General features: G+C 41.8%; 2 protein-coding genes across 2 annotated transcripts; both read left to right on the top strand.

Moving 5' to 3' along the window:
- The first annotated feature begins 989 nt into the window (after window positions 1–989).
- Window positions 990–9,074, top strand: aco2 (aconitase 2, mitochondrial). The gene is made up of 17 exons (XM_086302915.1): window positions 990–1,134; window positions 2,153–2,295; window positions 2,612–2,870; window positions 2,959–3,051; window positions 3,143–3,301; window positions 3,383–3,533; window positions 4,070–4,174; window positions 4,314–4,405; window positions 4,930–5,035; window positions 5,268–5,425; window positions 5,537–5,610; window positions 6,061–6,172; window positions 6,256–6,534; window positions 6,632–6,823; window positions 6,904–7,036; window positions 7,125–7,246; window positions 7,348–9,074. The coding sequence occupies exons 1-17, from the start codon at window positions 1,099–1,101 to the stop codon at window positions 7,480–7,482; spliced, it is 2,349 nt and encodes a 782-aa protein (XP_086159041.1). The 5' UTR covers window positions 990–1,098; the 3' UTR covers window positions 7,483–9,074.
- A 1,315-nt stretch (window positions 9,075–10,389) lies between these two features.
- Window positions 10,390–18,032, top strand: csdc2a (cold shock domain containing C2, RNA binding a). Its single transcript, XM_086302914.1, has 4 exons — window positions 10,390–10,554; window positions 13,140–13,498; window positions 13,639–13,761; window positions 15,066–18,032. Exons 2-4 carry the CDS (start codon window positions 13,311–13,313, stop codon window positions 15,226–15,228), a joined length of 474 nt encoding a protein of 157 aa, XP_086159040.1. The 5' UTR covers window positions 10,390–10,554; window positions 13,140–13,310; the 3' UTR covers window positions 15,229–18,032.
- Window positions 18,033–22,538: the final 4,506 nt, after the last annotated feature.

Genomic DNA, 22,538 nt, shown 5'->3' with positions numbered 1-22,538 from the left:
TACCCATATCATCCTCATCCTCTACCTGAGTCGACATTTCAGTCCAGTCACGACCCAGCTTATGCCATCCGCCGTTCACCTTCTTGCCCAGCTGCTGAGATCGGCAGCACCACCCGAGTCCATAACATAGAAAATTGGGGGCAATTTGACCAGTTCAATTCAGTTATTCAAATAATCTCCAGCTGCAACAGTGAAGTGGTTTACATGTGAATGAAAACCACCACAGCTATGAGTCCATGATCTAATACGAAGTCAGGTGAAAAAAAAGTTCACCCTTACTGAAGCAGTCATGTGAATTCAGAAGGATGCTCTCTGTTTCGTTATCATCAAGTTGTTTCTTAGTCGTTGTGTTTTTCCTGCTTCGTGCTTTTGTTTCAGTTACTGTTACTTCAGTTTACCACGGGCCCCGCTGTTCCCTGTGTGTTGTCAAGCCTCTGTCGGTGATGTTACCCGATTTTAGTTATTTCCTGTTTCATTTTGGCAACCTTTGTCCAGTGCATTTGGTATTTTGTTTTACCTTCCCTGTCTTCTTTTCCTCATTAGATGCACTTGTGTTTCCCGTTACCTGATGTGTTTTTATTGTGTCAGTCTCCCGTTTGTCCTTTGCCATGCCCTCCCTGGATGGTTGTGTGTTTCCTTATTTCACGGTTCCTTGAGATTTCTATTTTTTTTTTATTTTTTGCTTCTGATCAGCCACTCCTTGTATTTTTGTCTTTCTGAAAGTTGAGCGTTAAAGCTGTCCTTTGAGCTGATGTTCTGTCTCAAGTCGTGCATTTGTGTCCACATCCTGCCTGGCACACACGAATTTTGACACTCAGACTAGCTTCAGCTAGTGTTAAAGTTCATGACAGTACAAGTAGACTTAACAAAGATGGCTTGTTTGTAAGCGTTACCAGGAAAAAGCCTCTTCTCTCTATAAAGCAGCACAGCTTAGCCCTCTACTGCATGACTTGTTTAATTTTTTTTCTCCACTAAGCGGCAGCACGCTTCGTGTCACAGCTGGACGTTAAACTCCAAAGAAGAAGAAGAAGAAGAAGAAGGCCGCCTTACAGTTGTGTTACGTCATCACCGACCCTCACATCTTTGTCAGTGAACAAAATGGCAACTTACTGTCTCACGGTCGCTCGGCTCCAGGTAAGAGACAAATTGACTAATTTCATCGCATTTGTCCAGCCGAGGCGGATGCCACCTTCTTTATGAGATTTAATAAATCTGACTGAATGCTGTGCTGACCCAGTTCAAGCACCGAGAGGCTGAAGTGGAGAGATAAGCTGAGACACTGCTTAGTTGTCCAGGTCATCGTGTCCCGGCTGCTCTGAACGCATCTAGCTAGTTTGACTCAGGCTTAATAAATCACGACTATAGTGACTCCGTTTACCGGGCGTTACAGTGGCTGTTCGGAGCTGTCTAATGACCGTGGATGGCTCGGCTGTAATTGACAAGTTTTAGTTTTAACAGCAAGGTTAACCGCAAGGTTAGAGCTCCCCGCATACGCACAGAGAAGCAGCCTGCAAGACAGGGAAGTAGATATGAAATAACAGAACATATTCTAGGCCCAAAGCAAACATATTTATTCAGCTAGCTTTAAAGCCGAGTGATGTGTGTAATACATGCAGTAACCGCAGGTTTTCTTGTTGGCCAAAGAGACCAACAGGTGTCAAAACTCCCATTATATGAACCCGCATTGAACTGTCACTGACGTTTATTAGAAGTCACATGCGGCTTAAAGCGAGAGAGAAGCAATAATAAACACTCAACCTTGTAAATCAAGTCTCTCACACACATTTTATGGTTTTATTGAATTACTGTACTCACATTAAAGAGCTTCAAATTTTTGAGGGGACGTTTGACACTCTTTCCAAAGGTTGACAAAGTATTTTTGGCAAGTCTTCTGGGGAGGGGCGGTGACTCTCACATGTGACGCTTGAGAACTGGGAGCAAAATAGCATTCCTAAGTTAACTTCCCATTCTAGATGGTTTTGAGCTTAGCTGTTACAAATCCTGCTCTTCCAGCTGTGCCTCACAATGATTTTCAAAAGACGACCAAAGTGCTAAAAATATTTACACTCAAGTAAATCCAGATTTGTGTCGAGGAATGGTCATTCTCTGCTTTGTTGTTCTGCTAACACTGTGTTTGTTTTTATGTCTCCAGCTGGCTCTGGGCCATGGTGCACGGCGCCTGCACATCTCCACAGCGTACAGAGCGAAGGCCAAAGTGTCCATGAGCCGCTTTGAGCCCACTTCCTTCATCAGCTACGAGAAGCTCCAGTCCAACATTGACATTGTGCGAAAAAGGTCAGCACTACCCTGATCTGCTCTATATTTGCTCTGGCACACATCAATGTTTCCTGCAACACTCGGCTTATCTGTTTGAATGCTTGGACTGTAGTGTTTGTTTTCCCTTTAACAGTTTCTCGTCATAGTTGTAGTGCCATTTGTTATCATCAACTACACAATCCTCCCTCCAGGTCCCTTTTTTTAATGTGTTATCTGTGTTTTGGGAGATTGTAGTTCTGTCACGCATCTACTCATTACATTTTCCTCACTGAATCTTCTTCTGTTGGATCTTACAATCTCCCGAATATTTTTATTTATTTATTTTTTCCTCCAGGCTCAACCGTCCCCTCACCCTGTCAGAGAAGATTGTGTACGGTCACCTCGATGATCCCCACAACCAGGAGATCGATCGCGGCCGCACCTACCTGCGCCTGCGTCCTGACCGCGTGGCCATGCAGGATGCTACTGCTCAGATGGCGATGCTCCAGTTCATCAGCAGCGGGCTGCCAAAAGTGGCTGTGCCTTCCACCATCCACTGCGATCACTTGATTGAGGCTCAGGTTGGAGGACCCGAGGATTTAGCCAGAGCAAAGGTAAGCCATGTCCATTTCCACACTGTGGCGACTTCTTCTCATTAAAATATAACCTGAAACTGAGCTGTAGACGCGACTCTCTTCATAGGACGTGAATCACGAGGTTTACAACTTCCTGTCCAGTGCTGGGGCAAAATATGGCGTTGGCTTCTGGAAACCTGGCTCTGGAATTATCCATCAGGTATTTTTTACTAAACGTGCAAACAGAGCTTCAGTCAGACTATGACAGCTGTGATTATTGGGCTATAACAATGCTTTTTGTGTATTAACAGATCATCCTAGAGAACTATGCCTATCCAGGAGTAATGCTTATTGGCACAGATTCCCACACGCCAAACGGTGGTGGGCTTGGTAGCATCTGCATTGGAGTGGGTGGAGCTGACGCTGTAGATGTCATGGCGGGAATCCCCTGGGAGCTCAAGTGTCCCAAGGTTAGCGGATTGCAAAGTTCATCTTGCTCTTTTTTTTTCCTCTTTTTTTGTCATTTCATTAACGTTCTGTCTTCCTCTAAGGTGATTGGCGTGAAGCTGACAGGCACCCTGTCCGGCTGGACGTCTCCTAAGGATGTCATCTTGAAGGTGGCCGGCATCCTGACTGTAAAGGGAGGCACTGGAGCCATCATAGAGTACCATGGACCAGGAGTCGACTCCATTTCCTGCACGGGTTAGTAATCAAAAGCTTATGAGCTTGAAAGTGTTCATACAGTACAACTTCCTGTACCGAACACCAAGAAACAGCAGGATCGGAATGACTTGCTTAACCCTTGTGAGCACTTCAAAAATCCATCCTTTCATGATCCGCCCCAAAAAGTGCTCTAAAATATTATATATCAATATTTTTTTCCACTTTAAATGAGTCAGTCTTTTAAAACTACTTCTTCTTAAAATATCCATATCAAGTTTTAATTATATTTTCATTGTTTTAACCCTTTAAATCCCAGTTTGGGTACATGAGCGCCCTGTTTTTTAACAGAAAAAAACTAAAAACTTAAATATTTTCCATAAAAAACATTTGAAGTAATATTTGATAGTTATTATAACCTTTAGATGGTCCAAAGATTGGCACCAACATTCATTTTGATCCATTATTATTTTTTGTGCAGGAGCACATTTTTAAAAATCCATCCTTTCGTGACCCTCGGGACCAAAAATGGTCCCAAGTGACCCCAAGGGTTAACTACAGCCTGTCTGTGTGTGCAGGAATGGCCACTATTTGCAACATGGGAGCAGAAATCGGGGCAACAACCTCCGTGTTTCCTTACAATCACCGCATGAGGACCTACCTGAAGAAGACTGGACGTGCAGGTGTGTGCTGAGGTCACAGCTGATGTGTTGGCGTCCTTTTTAAATACATTCATAATCACCTAGAGAGTGATGGAGACCTGCAGAGTTGTGTCATTTTAAACTCTACTCATTGATTCCATCTCCACGTGTCTGTTCTCAGAGATCGCCGCTGTGGCTGATGAATACTCGGATTTGTTGGTACCGGATCAAGGCTGCGAGTATGACCAGATCATCGAGCTCAATCTGGACGAGGTGCGTCCCGTTTTAAGTTGAAACAGAATGCATGTAAAAGATGGCTATAGCCACTGTGACTTCACCAAGTAAATTGTATGTATTTAAAGAAGTTTGACCATCATGATGTTGGACACTAAACACACTGTTGACTTGTATTAGCTGATTTGAGGCCTAGTAGACAACTGCTCACCTAGTTGGTGCCTACCCATCACTCGAAGAGGCCACAGGCTTAATAATTGACCCTCTTAGGCTTAATACAGTTTTCAGACATGTTTTTTGTTGTTGTTTTTCTGTATTACTGTCAAGTTACATTATCACAGAATGGTCTGCTTTGTTGTCATTTTTCTGCCCCAGAGGTACTATCAGACTGTAATATCCCAGAGTGCTGTCACAGCTTTTCAGTATATCTCTAATTACCTTCTGCACCAACACAACTGATCATGACTGTAACAAATCAGAAGAGTGCAAGTGAGAGATGCATACACGCCCGTAATGATGAAGTTTGTGTGGTCCATTCAGCATTGTGCTGTTTGTTCGTGTAGCTGAAGCCCCACATTAATGGACCTTTCACTCCTGACCTGGCTCACCCAGTGTCTGAAGTCGGTGCTGCGGCTCAAAAGAACGGCTGGCCGCTTGAGGTGAAAGTTGGTACGTAACTCTCCACTGATGAATAAGCTTCAGGGCTTTGTTTGTACTTCATGTGATTATGGACTTCTAATTACAGAGCTCAGATTACAATTACAGAGCTCCTTTAGCAGTTACATAAAGCTACATTTAGGTGCCTGCTTATTTAGAAGGAGATGCGCATGTTTTGAATTGGGGGATTTTTACAGTAGATGAAGTTATAAAGTTGCTTTTTTTTTTTTTGTTTGTTTAAAAGGTCTGATCGGCAGCTGCACTAACTCCAGCTACGAGGACATGGGTCGTGCCGCCTCTGTGGCCAAACAGGCTTTGGATAAAGGCCTGAAGTGTAAAGCACAGTTCACAGTCACCCCCGGCTCAGAGCAGATTCGTGCCACCATTGAGAGAGATGGATATGTGAGTGTCGGCACACGGAAGCAGCGGAGAGTTGCACTTTCATTACCGTAACAACAGTCTAAAGCAGTCTAAATTTAACCCTTTTTTTTGTTTGTTTTTGTTTTCCTGCAGTCAAAGATCCTTGGAGATGTTGGAGGTGTGGTCCTTGCAAATGCATGCGGACCCTGCATTGGACAGTGGGACAGGTAGATGCTGTCTCAAAGTGTTTGACTGCTTTGACTGCATACCGAAAAAAATGTGTCTTAACTAGTGCCGTCAGCGTTAATCTCGTTAAAAGGACGTTAATGCCATAACCGCATTAACGCAGCAAATCTCAGTTAGCGAGTTAGCGTGGATTGCCCCGTGCGTGGGGCTGCACGGCGTCAACGCGTTAGCGCGGTTAGCTCGTTAATGTGTTAGTGCCGTCCAGCTCCACGCACGGGGCGATCCGCACTAACTTGCTAAATGAGATTTGCTGTGTTAATGCAGTTATGGCATTAACGTCATTTTAACGAGATTAACGCTGACAGCACTATTAGCTTCTATTAGCTAGCTAAAGACATTCTGTCTTCCCGTTCGGTGGGCTTTGGTTTTAGAGTGGCTGTTGCTCTGTGGAGCCTTGACTTGGAAAAGTGCAATCTTTTTGTTTGTTTCAGGCGCGATGTGAAAAAGGGAGAGAAGAACACCATCGTCACCTCCTACAACAGAAACTTCACTGCCAGGAACGACGCTAACCCCGCAACGCACGCGTTTGTTACCTCCCCCGAGGTAAACCCACAGCAAATCAGCCCACACTACACACAAGCCTCCTTTTCACAGCTTAAAGCTTCCCCTCTCCTCTCGTCCATCAGATCGTTACTGCTCTTGCAATCGCTGGCACATTAAACTTCAACCCTGAGACAGATTACCTTACAACCCCAAGCGGGGAGAAGTTCAAACTGGAGCCCCCAAATGGAGATGAACTCCCATCCAGGGACTTTGACCCTGGCCAGGACACCTACCAGCACCCTCCTGCTGATGGCAGCAGCGTCAAGGTGGACGTCAACCCTCAGAGCAACCGCCTGCAGCTGTTGGAGCCCTTTGACAAGTGGCACAGAAACGATCTGGAGAACATGCAGGTCCTCATCAAGGTGAGGGTCCTGAAAGGGCATTGGTCTGTCAGATTTGGCCCTCAAATTCTGATCAGAGTCAAAATGTTTATACACTGGGGTCTGTCTATCTGTGCAGGTGAAGGGAAAATGCACCACAGACCACATCAGCGCCGCAGGACCTTGGCTGAAGTTCCGCGGTCACCTCGATAACATTTCCAACAACATGCTGATCGGTGCGGTCAACAGCGAGAACGATGCTGTCAACAAGATCAAGAATCACCTGACAGGAGAGTATGGAGGAGTCCCTGACGTGGCTCGTCACTACAAGGTAAAGACCAGAAGGAATCACTGAGTCTCATTTAAAACCAGAAATCTCTTCTGACATGCTTTCTGTCATGTTGCGTGAAGGCCAACGGCATTTCCTGGGTTGTGGTTGGTGACGACAACTACGGTGAGGGCTCGAGCCGAGAGCATGCTGCACTGGAGCCCAGGCATCTGGGAGGGAGAGCTATAATTGTCAAGAGCTTCGCCAGAATCCACGGTACTGCACAAACACGAGATGAGCAGAGGAATCGTAGATAGTAGCGTCACTTAATTCGCACCTCAACCTGATTTTGTCATATCCTCAGAAACAAATCTCAAGAAGCAGGGCCTGCTCCCCCTGACCTTCAGCAACCCATCAGACTATGACAAGATCCGCCCCGACGACAAGATCTCCATCAGAGGACTTAAAAGCTTCGCTCCAGGAAAGGTGAGCGGGTGAAGAAATACTGAAAAAGCAGTCATAAACGCGACTGATATTCTTGCTAACAATCATGTCTTCTCCTTTTTTCTTTTTCCCATCCTTGTCAGCCTCTGACCGCAGTCTTAAAACACAGCGACGGCACTGAGGAGACCCTGCAGCTCAACCACAGCTTCAACGAGACACAGATCCAATGGTTCCAGGCGGGCTCCGCCCTCAACAGGATGAAGGAGATGCAGCACTGAGAATGAGGAAGATGATTGTCAGAGGGGGGGAACCGTGGTGAAGATTGTGAAGAATAAGGAGGATAAAGTATAATGATTATTTCATCGTCAGCATTATCTTACAGTTCTGGCTGATTTAATGTGTCTGTATGCCTGTAAGAGTTAAACGTAGAGCCAAGTGTGAAGCTAATGTTCACCGTGGAACAGTTTGCTCCGATGTTAAAATTTAATTCATCAGTACAGAGTTATTGTAAGCAGCCATGTTTCAGTGAATCATTGATAACCGGTTAGAGATTCTGTTATAACAAAAAAACGAGGGACACACTCGCACACTTTGACACACTAATCGGTGACATAATACGCTGCAAGCTGATGCTCTGCTGGTGCGTTTGCAGTGTAGAGGGCAATCACCTTATTGCTTTAGGATTGTGTTGACCTCTGCATGGCAATGTTTGGCTTCATCCAAATTGTCCCAGTGTTATTCCAAAGTTCACCCTAAACAGCTAAAAGCTGCCGTGCATTGCATGTCTAAGCCCATTTAGTCCATTTAGTGAAGGTCAAAATCCAAATGTTGTTAAGCCATATGCACGTATTTATTCCCCCTGAAGTTTAGCTCGTCTGCCCCCTGGTGGCCACGAGGATGTGGTTTGCTGCGTAGCAGGTCTAGCATCTTCATATAAATGCCCACTTTAACACCAAGTTTGACATCTTTTCCTTTATCTAGGAATTTGATCTAGGGCATTCTGGGAAACTTAGCTTAGCTGCAACATGTGGGACGCACTGAACATCAGATTACTGTGTATCTAACTGTGAGAGGGGGTCCTCTGTCTGGTTGTACTTCATTACAGTACATATTCATTTTAAGACCCAAAAGACGGTGTTACATTTCATGCTGTATTTAAAAAAAACAAAACAAACAAAAACAACAAACCACATGCTTTAATGCTGCTCGTGGATACAGTGACTGGCACTCTTTTTTTTTCTTTCCTTGCTAATATCACAACCACTATCCCTAAACTGTTCCCAGTCAGTCCTTGTGTCTTTACAAGATCAAGCACTTCAGCCGACCCACTCCCAGTTATTTATGTGTTACTTATTTATTTTTTTTCTGCAGACTTACCTGCACCTCTATAAAAGCACAGGGTTAACTTGGACCTCTTCAAACCTATATCGTCAGGTTTTTGGTTTAATTTTTTGTTTTTTTGGAGGGCTTTGGTTTGCTGCTTCTTTTGTTTATTTTTTTACTCCACCAATAAATACGATGGCATTGTTGGGGAAATGCTTAAAATAATTGTGACCAATCAGAGTTTTAAAAAACATGTTAATGAGGACACTCATAAGAAACCCAGACCAGTGATCTGTGAGGGTGTCAGTTTAATTAAAGGTCCCTCTGAAACCTTCACATGACAGAGTCTAATGCTTTTCCAAACTTCCTGGTACCCGATGAAGCTCACATCAGGTGAAGGATTTAACCCCCTCCCGATTCTAAACCAGTGTATGTCAAATGTCCGCTTTAGTGTGCTTTCTGTGTTCTCTTCCTCACAAATGATCTTTTCTGTATAATAGAAATGCAGTGGGTTGTACAAACAATAAAAATTCACAGATCTCACTTATTTGCCTGTGTTCTAGTGATGTGACTTCATATGAGCTGATTTCTTCTTTTCTCCCTCTTAATAAATGTTTTAAAAAAAACATCCTCACAATATATTTCACACATTTGGAACTAAAAAGGAGACTACAGAAAGCGAGGTTGGTCTTTGATTTCTGATATTCTGGATTGATTGAAGACCTTTAGATTCCTAAAGTTAAAAAATCTGTAAATAGTGGTGTAGTCAGATGGGTGTGGATCTGGGGGAATGTGACATATTTTTACACACGACTAACACTATGGTAACCTCATTTTTTTATTTTCTTTTTTTTAAATAAATCCTCTGGTCCTTTTCCTCTAAGCCAATCAGTTGAAAAACATGTTTGCAGCTATTTTAAACAAAGTGTCAGTTCTGAAATGTCACAGAAACACGGGATGGCTATAAAGGCCCGGAAACGATTTTCAGGGAGGAAATTTTTAGTTACAAGACAGTGAAGATGTGTAACTGCAAAAATACAAGCTGCAGCTGTAAAGAAATTTAAATACATATTTAATTCCTGAGATACTGTAATATAAGAAAAAGAAGTGAACACTGTCAATTTGTCTCTATGTAATAAAGAACAGCTGCTGTAGTAAATGATTTGGAGTGAAGGGAGCTTTAATAATGACCAAATTTCATCCATAATTTAATATTAAAGTGCAAACTCCAATGCTTTAATGAATTTGGGTTGTACAGTTAACAAAAAGAATCGTTTGCAGGTGCAGCTGCGCAATATAAGAGAGAACCCCAGCAAGCCTTTTTTTAAAGCAAGTGACTGGCGACCGTGGGGAAGAAGAACCCCATTTTCTTAAGAGGAAGAGACCTCTGGAAGGTTGAGGAGTGAGAGGGGAAAAGAAGAGCACAGGAGAGTAAACAGGACACAAATTATTGCAAAGAATGAATGAGAGGAAGGTCTAAACTCATGTCTTGTTATCAGACACAGGATAGCTTTCAGTCATCTGAGACATGCGAGCCAAGCGGTCCAGTTAAATTAGCTTTTGATGGAAAGCTGTCAAAGAGGTGCCCATGACCACTAATGAAATTGTGTCTTATTATTAAATCAAAGCTGACATGACTTTTAATTTTCAAGGACACTCAAGCACAGGCCTGTGACTCATATAAAACCATCTGTCTCACACTATTAAAGCACCAGAGACTGCTAAAACATTAAAAAACACGCTTCCCTCCGCGCAGAGAACAAAGAGTGGGGTGTAGGATAGGGAAGCCGTTGTTTTCACCACCAACCCCCCCACCTCCTGCACCCCCGCCCCATCTCTGCTGCCTCCTTTTCATTTGCTGCTGCTTTTTTTCTCTCCTCCTCCCATCCCACCCGTGTGCGCCGCGTCCATACCAAGATCCACTGACTTATCCGCCACATGTCCCCGCAGATTCAACTTCATAATTGTCTTACGCCACATTAAAGGACGGGGACGTGTTGACCTGACAGCTGATCGGCGCTTTTACAGTAAGTAATCGTTGGATCGATCTGGCTGATGGAGGGATTTACGCATCCAGCGCTCCTCTTCTCTGCGTCCGGCCGACGGCGGCGGTTTCTGGCAGTGTTGTGTTTAAATCTCTGCTTTCTAACCCAGAGCTAACATTTACTATAGTCTTCTTCTTCTTCTTTTTTCTTCCTCTGCGTGTTAGTGTATGTTAGGTGTGGGGGTTTTCTCGCCGTTAGTGGAGCATCCTCTCGCCTTCTTGTCTCAGGCTGCCACTGTGTGAGAATGTTCTGGAAACAAGCCGCCTGAAGGGCGCTTATTTGCTGCTGAATTATTCAGACTCCTCAGACACACAAATGATACTATAAAATCATTTGGGCGGTTTGTCTGTTTGAAAGGATGATGTAAAGTTTAAAGACAGGCTGTGTGTGTGTGTGGGGGGGGGGGGGGAGCTGACGTGTGTCCCATACTGATGCAGAGGACCACAGACGGCCACAGTTTCACAGGCAGGGAGGTGCTTTCTTTTTGGCCTTTTGTCTGTCTCCTCGGAGCTTTTGTAGCCCCCTTCCTTCCTCTAGATCAGCCTTCACCCCTCCTGGTTAAAATGTTTGCTCTGACGGTGCAGACTCATTAGACAAATCCATTTTAGTGGCCTACTCTCAGCCTAATATATGGGCCAATGACAGAGGAAGCTGTGCCTGTCAAGTTTCTGAATTATTCAGGCTACATTTTTGTGCTTTGTCATCCATCAGTCATGCCATCAGTCCTGTCCTCTGTGCCGCCGTGATGACAGATGCGTGTGTTCGTCACCATCACTGCATCAGCTCTGTCTATCCAACAGGATCCCCAGCAGAGCCCTCGCTCAGCAGCCATTTGCAGTGTTTTTCTTTAGAAAGTCAGAGATCAGAAGCACTGCTTTGAGGATGCTGTGGACTTGAAATCCTTTAATATTCACAGAAACCAGCACGAACCTTTAGAGCTACTCTTAGGCACAATTTGGCTTTTTCAAATCATCTTTAAAGCTCGTTTGGTGATTAAATTTCTAATATAACCATTTCATATTTCACTACATATATTGTCTATTTCACAATTACTTGGTCGGGGCTTACCAACCAGTGACACGGTGTCATGTCATCAGCATCTAAGAGGATGGAAGCCTTGCTGAGGTTTCAGCGAACCATATATTAAACAGAGGTAATTAGTTGCCTCAGGTGTGGGAGTACTGTCACTCTTCTTTTGTCCTCCACTTGTTCAATTTTCTCCCTTTTTACATAGATGTTGATATATGCCAAGACTTTCACCTCAGTACTGCAAAAGTACTATTTTATGCTTGTGAGCAATAGTTCTCGAGGATTTCTGAAGGTCTTTCAAAAGTTTTCTTTGGACTTTGAACCAGTGTCGTATCTACATATAACAGGCAACTTAGGAAATACCATTTTAAATGAAATAAGAGCTTTGACTGTCTTTCAGGAAACCTGTAGAACTATTCCTGAAGCTGCCTAGGAGAGTTCAGAGTGTGAAGAATAAAGATGGTCTCAAAAATCCCAGCAACATAAGCTCCTCCTGTAGCTTCTATTGATATTTCTGAAACTTGTATTCATTGTAATACAGCAGCCCAGTTGTTAACCTCTGCCTCAGGATCCTGTGGTCTAGTTCAAAGATGGCGTCAATCCCACTACACATGACTATATTTAGACTGAGAGTAAGAAACAGAAAGGGTGATATTGGATGGAGCCTGTGGTCTTCAGTCTGGCACACATGCGTCTCATCAGTCTTTGTCAAACATTCAGCCTGCAAGCCTCAGTGATTCACTGGGAGGTGCTTGCTGATGGTCCCAGTAACACACCCGCCCGCATCTGCGTTTGTTTGATAAACCAGGTTTTAGCGTTAGCCGTTTAACCTCTGTTGAGCGATGCCCCAAAGCCGTTTGTTTCATGAGCTTGCTAATATGGCATTCATCATCTAGTGGCTCTGAAACGAAGCAGCTCGTTGTTTGAATGCAGACCAATCCTGTAATGGATGTCAGTCCGGTAGAGTGCGGCACTTTAATCTAATAATATGTGATGAGGTGGCCTTCCAGGAGAGCTTTGATATTTACATCATAATGGGACCTTTAGGCTTTATTGGTTTAAGAGGTGATGTTTGTTTTCCATAGCCTGAAGGAATACTAAGCCTTTTCAGTTTATCAAACAATTTTAGAGTCACTGAGTTTGGAGATGCTATACAACAATACATGTATGCTAATGTTTATGCATTTTCTAAATTCTTATTGGGGTCATGATGTTTATAGTGCAACAATGTGAGTAAAGGAAAGCTTTAAAGAACACATTGCAGTTTCATTAAAGTTAAGAAAAACAGACTCCAGGCACATAATGACACTATATAAATTAAACTGAGCTGTATTTGTAGCAACACTAGCCAAAACAACTGAAAATGTGTCCATTTATCAGTATTTTTTACAAAATTTTTATTACAAAGAAAGCATTGTGCGTATTTGGACATACTGGGTTTCTCTGTTGGTTGTGACTTTTATTCCTCACCTTTGTGCCGATGACAAAGCCGTATTCTCTTTCTGGCATTAACCCTTTGTCTTGTTCCTTCACTTTAGGGTTTGCTCAACTCCTTCACCTGTAAGAGCTCTCCTCTGAAAAGCCTCCTCTCCCTCACCAACGCTTGTGCCATGCAGGAGGTGTGAACCCTCCTCCTTCTCTTTCTTTGCAAACCGCTGGAGGAAACCCAAAAAGAGAGCAAAAGAAAACCCAGACTCTAACAAGTCACGATGTCAGACCCTGACCCCTCTTTGCCGACAGTCCCCCCACTGCCCCTCACTTCTCCGCGCACTCCCTTGCAGCTCTCCTTTCCCTTCCTGAGGGAGGGCAGCCGGGTTTGGGAGAAGGAGAGGAAACCACCACAGCCCGGAGAGCTGCCTAGCCCACTGCCTACTAAACGTACTCGCACATACTCAGCGTGAGTACAAATAGCGCTATTGGTGCTCTCTCTCTGTTTTTTGTTTTTTTTTGACTAATGCTTTTGTAAAATAATTATGCTGTTTATTTAAAATGCACTGTCTCTTTTTCCTCTTTGCTTCTATCTCTCTTCCTCTACAGGACAGTGCGAGCTAAATCAGGTCCTGTATTTAAAGGGGTGTGTAAAAACTTCTCCAGGTCTCAGGGTCATGGATTCATACGGCCTTCCCACGGAGGAGAGGACATCTTTGTCCACATCTCTGAGTGAGTGGCCGCACTGAAATGTCCTGGTATCAAAGTTGTCTTTGGACTCACAGTGCAGTCTATTTAACATGCACAGATCAGCAGCAAGTAAATGTGGGTTACACAGAAACTACTAAGACTTTACAGTATTTATTTTTTGACTGTGTAATTTCTCTCTTTTTTTATTTATGTTTTTTTTTAATGATTGGAGTCAGCTGTGAAGTAGATGGCAATTGTACACTGTATATAAAAGATAGCCTCTGGGATTGAAAATGGTTTAAGCCTGCATTCTTTCTAACGGCCAGCAGAGGGAGACTTCTCCGGCTGTAAAAGCACATCTGACTGTAAATAAGATGTTAACCTAACTCATTTAATTTATGACCTAATAAACACTTTTCTCATAAGTTTATATTCATAATTGCCACCTTCAGGACTTATTTGGTAAAGCCATACATTCCTTTTTTAAATAAATTATGTTCCCTATTAGCGTAAACAAGATAATAAAGTAGACGTAGCTATGTGCACCAGAAGTAGAGCCCCAGAAATGTACGATTTTTAAGACAGACATTTGGTGAATTAAATAATCTGATATTCCGATATAGTTTTTTTTTCCGTTCAGACTCACAAAACAGAAACAGAATTCGCTGACATTTGTTATATGTTGTTATTTACTTATTTACACTCTGCCCATCTCTACTCAGATCAGGAAATTGTAGAGTGGCCTCTAGTGGACAAACTATACAACATCACATTAGCACTCACTTAAGGGTTTATCTTTTGTCTCTTTTTCACTTTTTATTCTTCATAACAAAAGGTGTAATAAATTATTTTTCTTCATAATAAATTAATTTTTCTTTGTAAACACTGATACAAGTAGATCAAGACTGGCCAGCATCAACTTATAATATCTAACTGCCATTAAATCAATCAGGCTCTAACCTTAAATACTTGGTTCAAGGGTCAATAATGACAAGTAAGTTAGTCTGAATTTGAACATTTAACATCTCAAATTCACGTTTATATTAACAGCAGTTGGAATCCCATGATCATCTTTTATATACAGTCTATATAGCACAGGTAGAGTCCTCCAGGTTTGGTGGAGATCAGTGGTGGAGAAATTTGAATGAAATCTTAATCTACCAGAAGTATTTCTAAAACTCAATTCTCATTGGCTGTTGTGCATGAACGTAGCAGCTTGGTCGGCGTGAAAACAAGTCCACAGACCTTGATTTTAGTTGCTTGATTTAAAGAAAGCACTCTGCAAGAATGTGAAAAAATGCTTTGTTTTTACTTTTTCTTTTATATTGTCTCTGTTTCCTGAACAGCATTGAGGGAGAGTACGTGCCTATGGAAGGAGACGAGGTTACGTACAAAGTGTGCCCCATCCCTCCCAAGAACCAGAAGATTCAGGCTGTCGACGTGGTGATCACCCACCTGAATCCAGGCACAAAGCATGAGACCTGGTCAGGTCAGATCATCAGCTCCTAGACCAGGGATTTAAGTCTCAGATCTGCAAAGGCGAAGAGGGGTTTAGACTTAATTTCAGATTTTATGTTTTGGTTAGGGAAACGGTAGGATCAGGTCTGGGGCAGAGGGATCCGAGCTCGGTGTGCGGTGGGCAAACGCTGGCCTGAGGTGATAGTGGTACAGAAAGTAAACTTCTAGATATAAAAGTTAGGGTTGGGAGTTAAGCTTTGAATGTATGTGTTTGAATGTTTTTATTTGGAGGCCATGATTTGATCATTTGTGTTTGAATATTTCTGTTGGGGGGGGTTAAAGGGGTTCAGGGTTTGGTGCTAGCAATTTTACTTTGGGGTAGGGAACATATTTAAGTTGGGAAATAAGTGGTTGTAAAGGAAGTGTCTTTAATGAGTTGGATAAAGATGTACTAGGGGCCAAAATGCATTTTGAGCTAATGAAACAGTTCAACCATACAGACTCGCACTCTGAGTTTTTGGGAGCAGCTCAGAGGACGTATGTGTGTACTTCCAATTTTACATATTCACACTGTGTGCCACCACTGCCAAGGTTCATTAAAAAAGTCACACTGAAACATTCATTTTAGCCATAATGTCTATGTTTACAACCGCAGAGGAGGACGAAGAAGAAAGATTCAAAGGAAAAAACACTTAAAAAATGCCAAGATTTTCCAGGTTGTTTACTTTTCCCAAATGGGAGCTATGAGTATACTTTCACTAGTAACTTTTCCATATTTGCAATTCACTCTTAATGCATTTCGGCCTCAAGTGCTGTGAGAAGTTTCACGTGTTAGGAAGATGTTTCCTTCTAAACATTGTAGCGCTACAGTATTTTTTCTATTTGCAAGTGTAGAAATCCAGTATTATTGTAGCCAGCTCCTATGACGGTCTAAAGTTTTTGTGGTAGACAGTGGGCATGTGGGCCTGCTGCTGAAAAAACAGGCCAGAGGGTTTGGGGTTGGTGGAGGAAATGGTCAGAGGGTGAAGGAACGGGCAGAGGATGGAGTGATCATCTGTAGTTGTGCTCGAGCACAGATGCAGCTAGCTTCGATGTGGGTGTTATAAAGCACGTGTAAGGAGGATGATTGAGATTAATGTCAGCAGTTCTCACTTTGTGGGTCATGAGGTGACGTCAATGATCTTAAAGAAATAGTTTAACACTTTGGGAAACAGTTATTTGCCTTACAGATTATAGGACTGATTTCTCCTTCAGGTCAGGGTTTCCTACTCTCACGTTTCTGGCGTGTGACAAATGCTTTAACCTTCAGTCTCATGCTGCTGGAATGAATCTTATTTGAAATATAGAAAACACAAAAAAGCAAGCTTCTGAGTTTCTCTTTTATAGAAAAAAAAGTTTAAACTAAGCTTTCCGCACACAATACAAACTCTAAACATCAGGCTTTTTCCACTGTTTAGAACCAACACTGATCCAGAAACAGTGGAGAGTGCAAAAGATTGTTAATGTGCTTATGTTTACAAAGGCTTGCCAGCAAATGTAGCCTAATCTGTGCACAGGAATCTTTTTAGGACTCTTTGTCGAACTATATCAAATACTTGCATCCTTATCGGGCACAGGATCACCTGCAGCTGTGTTCCACAAAGTGAGAGAGTGGTTTCAGCTTCATTACAGCTAATAATAGCTTCAGACACTGCGGTACTGAAAATGGACCATTAGAGCCTAACAGTGAATCACCAGTTAAACCATTTGTTACATAGCTATTCTCAGACTGAGTCCTATGCTTTATTAAAAGTCTGGATTTCTGCTCAAATTCAGTGACCATTGTTAGCAGTAATAAGTGAAGTGATGTTTACTTTACCATGACCTCTAATCATTAAACTAAAAGAACGTGATAGCAGTTAGCCTAGCAGCAATGAAAATATATTTTCCACATTATATTTTCTACTTTAGCTGATAATTTATGTGTGATAAATATGAAAATATAGCAAGCAGCCACAGCATAGCCTAGCATAGCATTAAGACCAGAAAAAGGGACAAGTAGTAGCCTGGCATTTATTTCAATTATCCTAAAACTTTAGGCTAAGCTAACCAGCTGCTACCTGATTATATAAACTTAGCACAAAACGTAAAAACATTTCTGTTTGATTATTGTTTCTTTATTGTAACAATGCTTCTTGACAATAAATCTCATACCAGCGGAAAGTCTGCTTATTTCCCCTTATATGGTACCACATTTATAAGGACAATGCTTTTGTGGGTTGAGCAGCAGAGTGAGTATGTGGCTTGCGCCCATGTAACATTTGCCAAATCTTCTCTGCCAATACCAAACAGTTTATTCTGCTATTGACTTTTGCTTGGTGTTGTATGTTGGATTGGATGATTGAAGTCTGAAGAAAAAAGACATATTAACAATTTAGTAGCATGTGGATGAACCGAACACAGGAAACTCAACTCTGCTGCTCAACCCATAAATGTACAAATGTAGTGTCATTAAAAGGGAAATAAATAAGGACTTCTAAGTGTTTAAGATTTTTTGCATTGTTACAACAAAGAAATAATCAACCAAACACAAATTTCCTTACATTTTGTGCTGAGTTTATGTATATGTATGTATGTACGGAGCCGTGCTGATCTTTTTATGGAGCTCTCAGCATGTGAGTAGAAAAGCAAATTTCAGTAAATGTTGAACTATTTCTTGAAATCATTCTCTCAAGGCCTCCTGGAGGGTCAAGCTGAGGAGAATGTGTTGATTTTTTTGTTAAATTTAGATGGCAGGTTGAGCATTTGAGAATTTACTGTAGAAAATCTCATATGTCACGGCAAATGACTGTAGAAAAAAACAAAACAAAACAAAAGAGCAGCAAATTTATTTATTGACCTATTTATTTTCATTTGTAACTAGGAGAACATCAGGCATTTGGTAATTAAAAGCTGCATTTTCAAGTACTTGTGCAAAACTAAGCTTGTTTGAAAAACACTGCACACCTCACTCTTATGATACTACCCTGTCAAGATCCCTTTGCTACGGTCTATGTCGTTAACAAGAGGGGAAAAAACCCCTTTTCTTAACACAAGTTTCTAATTTCTATGTAATCTTTGTCTAATTTTTAATATAACTGTGTGGCGTTCGAAATGACAAGCAAGTTTTGTTTGTTTTGGAAGTCAGCATGTTCTCTACGGTTTGTCGTAATCTTCATGTAGGATGTGTTAATTCATCATGCAGTAACACAGTCGGAGCCTTCACAGAGGTATCGTCAGATATCCTATGCATCTTTGATTCTTCTTCGTTTAATTATTATTTATTTATGGGGGGGGGGGGGGGGGGGGGTTGGGCCGCAAGTGTGACTTAACATCATTGTAGCACACTATATCTGTGTAGTTTCTTTACTGTGGGAGAAAAGAGTTTGTGTTGGCGAGCACTTTTATTTTTGTCAAATCACTGTGACACCTGTCTTTTGTTGTTAAGAAAAAATTTCAATAAAACTTACAATGGTATTCACAAAAGTTGTTGTTATTGTGAGTTCCTCCATCCCTTACTGGTGCTGCTTCATAGAGAAGTAAGTTGGTAGGTATTCTGAGAGCCGTCTTACTTTGACAGGGTTTTTGTTTTTTTTTCTTTTGCTGTGAATCTTGGGAAATATTTTAATGCATTTGTGTTGTGCTTGTTTTATGTCCATATCCTGCCCATTAGAGGGCGTCCCAGCAGAAATAATCTTCTGGTTCATTACATAGCTGTGTGTGGTAGATTTAAGTAAGTAAGTATAAATTATTTATACATCACATTTCACAGATAAAAATCACAAAGTGCTTCACAATAAAACCAGAAATACAAATAAAATAACATAAAACAGTGGAAAAAAAAGTTAAAAGCTTGTTTGTATAGAAATGTCTTCAGCTGCTTTTTAAAGGAGTCAATGGAGTCTAGACAGTGTAAAGACAACGGCAGAGAGTTCCACAGCCTAGGTGCCAGTGCCTGAAAAGCCCGATCCCCACGTGTTTTGAACCTAGTACGTGGGACCAACAGTAGCCTCTGACCTGACGACCTAAGTGCTTAGGATGAAGCATGAGGTTTCAACAGGTCAGAGATATACTGGGGAGCTTCACCGTGCAGAGCTCTAAAAGTTACAACTAAAATTTTAAAATGAACCCTAAAATTTACTGGCAACCAATGAAGAGAAGCCAAAACTCTTGTTTGTTCCGGTTATAAGTCTTGCCGCGGCATTCTGTACAGTCTGAAGGCGATTCAGAGCTGATTTGTTGAGACAAGTAAAACGACCATTACAATAATCCAAACGAGAAGAGATAAAAGCATGAATAATCATCTCAAGTTCTGCCTTTGACACCAGTAGTCTGAGTTTAGAAATGTTTCTTAGATGAAACTATGAAGCTCGACTGAAGCTCGCACACAAGAATTTCACTCACATGTGCTGTACCAATGTACCTGCACATGTGATGTGACAATAAAAGTGATTTGATTTGATTTGATTTGAAATGAAGGGTCTAAAGGACTGAGAGCAGGAGCTATAATCAAAGTTTCTGTTTTTATCTGCATTTAACTGGAGAAAATTATCATTTAGATCATGGGGGCGATCGTGGCTTACGAGTTGGCAGTTCGTCTTGTAATCGGAAGGTTGCCGGTTCGAGCCCCAGCTCGTTCGTTGTGTCCTTGGGCAAGACACTTCACCTACTGCCTACTGGTGATGGCCAAAGGGGCCTATGGTGCGATATGGCAGCTTCGCTCCTGTCAGTCTGCCCCAGGGCAGCTGTGGCTACACCTGTAGCCTCCACCAGTGTGTGAATGTGAGCGTGAATGAATAGTGGAATTGTAAAGCGCTTTGAGGTTCTCGAAAAGCGCTATATAAATGCAATCCAAACTGGTTTGATTTCTGACACAATTATTTATAAAACTGAGATGTTTTGAAAGAACAGTATAACTGAATGTCATCAGCATAGAGATGATAAGAAATATTATTGTAACGTCTGATAATTTGGCCTAGAGGGAGTATATGCAGCAAAAAGAGAATCAGACCTAAAACAGATCCTTGAGGTACCCCAGAAGGCAGAACTGATGTTTCAGACAACACATGATTCATACAGACAGTAAAAGATCTCTCAGATAGATACGACATAAACCATTTTAAAACAACACCAGTAATCCTGAACAAGTCCTTCAGCCTATTTATCATGATGCTGTGATCAACAGTATCAAAAGCAGAGGTGAGATCCAAAATAACCAGAACGGTGTCTGCTGCCATCAGAATGTCACTAGACACTTTAAGTAAAGCGGTTTCAGTGGAGTGCAATTTGCAGAAACCAGACTGGAAAATGTCCAGAACGTGAAAGTCACGGAGCAAAAAAGAAAGTAAGTGGGTTGAAACGTCACACAAACCCCAAAAATGGGAAAAACAGGAGATATTGGATCTCAAACAGACAGCAGACTTCTATTTACCACGATCGGTCACTTTCAACTGCTCGTTACTGCAAATATGTAATTGGGCAATCACGTGGGAGCAGTGATTAGTGCCTTTGAGCATGTAGATATGGTCAATATAAGCTGCTGACCCAGCAAAATGAGGAAGAAGGTGATTTCAGTGACTCTGAATGTGGCTTGTTCTTTGTCCCAGACGTGCTGGACAGACGACCAGCATTTGCAGCATTTATAGAGTAGAGTCTGAAAAAGAGAAAACATGAGCAGCAGTTCTCTGGCTGAAAATACCTTGTTGATGTGGCTAGAGGAGAATAGCCAGAGTGCTACAGATGGGCTACAGCTGCTGAAGAACGCTCCTGTCACCTAAGGATAGGAAACTGAGTCTACAATTTCACTGACACTGGACAACAGAAGAGAGACAAAATCTTCTCTGGACATTTTCAAAATTTAGTATAAACAACATGACAACATAGATCCACCCTGTCTTGTATCAGTGGTTCATGCTGGTGGTATTTTCTTGGCAAAGCTTGGGGCCCTTAGTACCAGCTGAACATCATTTTACTGTTATATCATTGCATTAAAAGCTAATCTGAAGTTTTCATAGTTCCACATTACTGAGGTGGCTGTTATTTAATTAGTGGGTTTCATCAGTATCACAAATGCTTCCATAAAATATAATAAAATCATAAAATAGAAATGCGCAAGGACAAGAACACAACACAAGTGCAATACTTGACTACATGCACCAAGTCAGAGTTGATTACTGATCAAGCAACACCACAGAGATAACCTGTAATTAGTTATAGATGCTTTTGGGCTTCCATCTTAATCAACAGTGACAAGAAAGTTCATCTGTTAGACAACAACAGGGAGGGAGAAACGATGAGAAACAAAGTTGTGAGACATCTAAAACACATACTACACTGGGTAAGTTAGCAGCTCTTTCATATTCAGCATTAGCGCAGTGTAGAACATGTGAAAAGCATCTGTGAATACGCCCAGTAAATATACAGTAGTACTTTGGGATGAAGCTGAAAGTGAGTGAAGCAGAAGATGCTCCAGTTATGAAGAAAAATCAGTAAAATTGATTTTTAAAAAATGTAGGCAGGAAATGAGCAGCAGAAAGAAGAGGACTGATTCATAAGTACTATGTTTGTTTAGTTCAAATGTGATGTTTACACTGAACTGTCTTTAAATCCTGAACACTGCAGCCACATGTCATCCAGCAGAGAGCGGTTTTATGGGAATTCAGCAGCGCCACATGTGATTACTGTGATTAGGGCCAAACAGCAGATCAGAACATGAATCATGAGCTGTGAAATCAACAACCAAACAAAATCAGTGAAGATGCCTGGATATAAAACAGGAACAGGAACTCAATGAAATTAAAAATAAAATTAACTTTGTCAATGATCCCAGAATTTTCCTCTGCTGCTTACAGCTTGTAGTTGTGGAGAAAACCTAAGTGTAAAAGAATAACATAGTTATTGCATAGCTAATAATTAGTTTATTAGTATATTATTACCATTATCAAACGTTACTGCCAAGGTCAGGTTGGCACTAATCTTTGTGTTTATGTTGAAAGGAAGTAAAAAGGTGGGTTTTTTGTTCACATGCTGATCGTTTTGACTGTGCGTGTTACTGTGGAGCTGCTCAGACCATTAAACATGAGAGTTAACTGACTGTGTGTGCATTCATGTTAATTAAGGTGAAGAGGTAGTGCTAACTGAGAAAGGGGACTCTCAGTTTAAAGTTGTCACCGGTGAACTGAATCATCAGCGTATGTGTGGTTTCACAGCCAAGCCATCTTATCTGGTATTGGTTTTATGGCCTGAACAACCTTTGATCTTCTCTTTTTTTCCCCTTTCTTTGCCGTCCTTTCCAGACAGGAGTGAATCAGACGTCTATAAGCTGTGCGTTTGGCTCTGTCTGT

Source organism: Aulonocara sp. 'chitande type north' Nkhata Bay, linkage group LG8 (assembly GCF_057382095.1).
Source record: "Aulonocara sp. 'chitande type north' Nkhata Bay isolate Kocher_YH1m ecotype deep benthic linkage group LG8, A_spYH_male_GT1.1, whole genome shotgun sequence".
NCBI classification, from domain to species: Eukaryota; Metazoa; Chordata; class Actinopteri; order Cichliformes; family Cichlidae; genus Aulonocara; species Aulonocara sp. 'chitande type north' Nkhata Bay.
The sequence above is the reverse complement of the archived record's forward strand: the minus strand, read 5'-3'. Positions and strand labels throughout refer to the sequence as shown.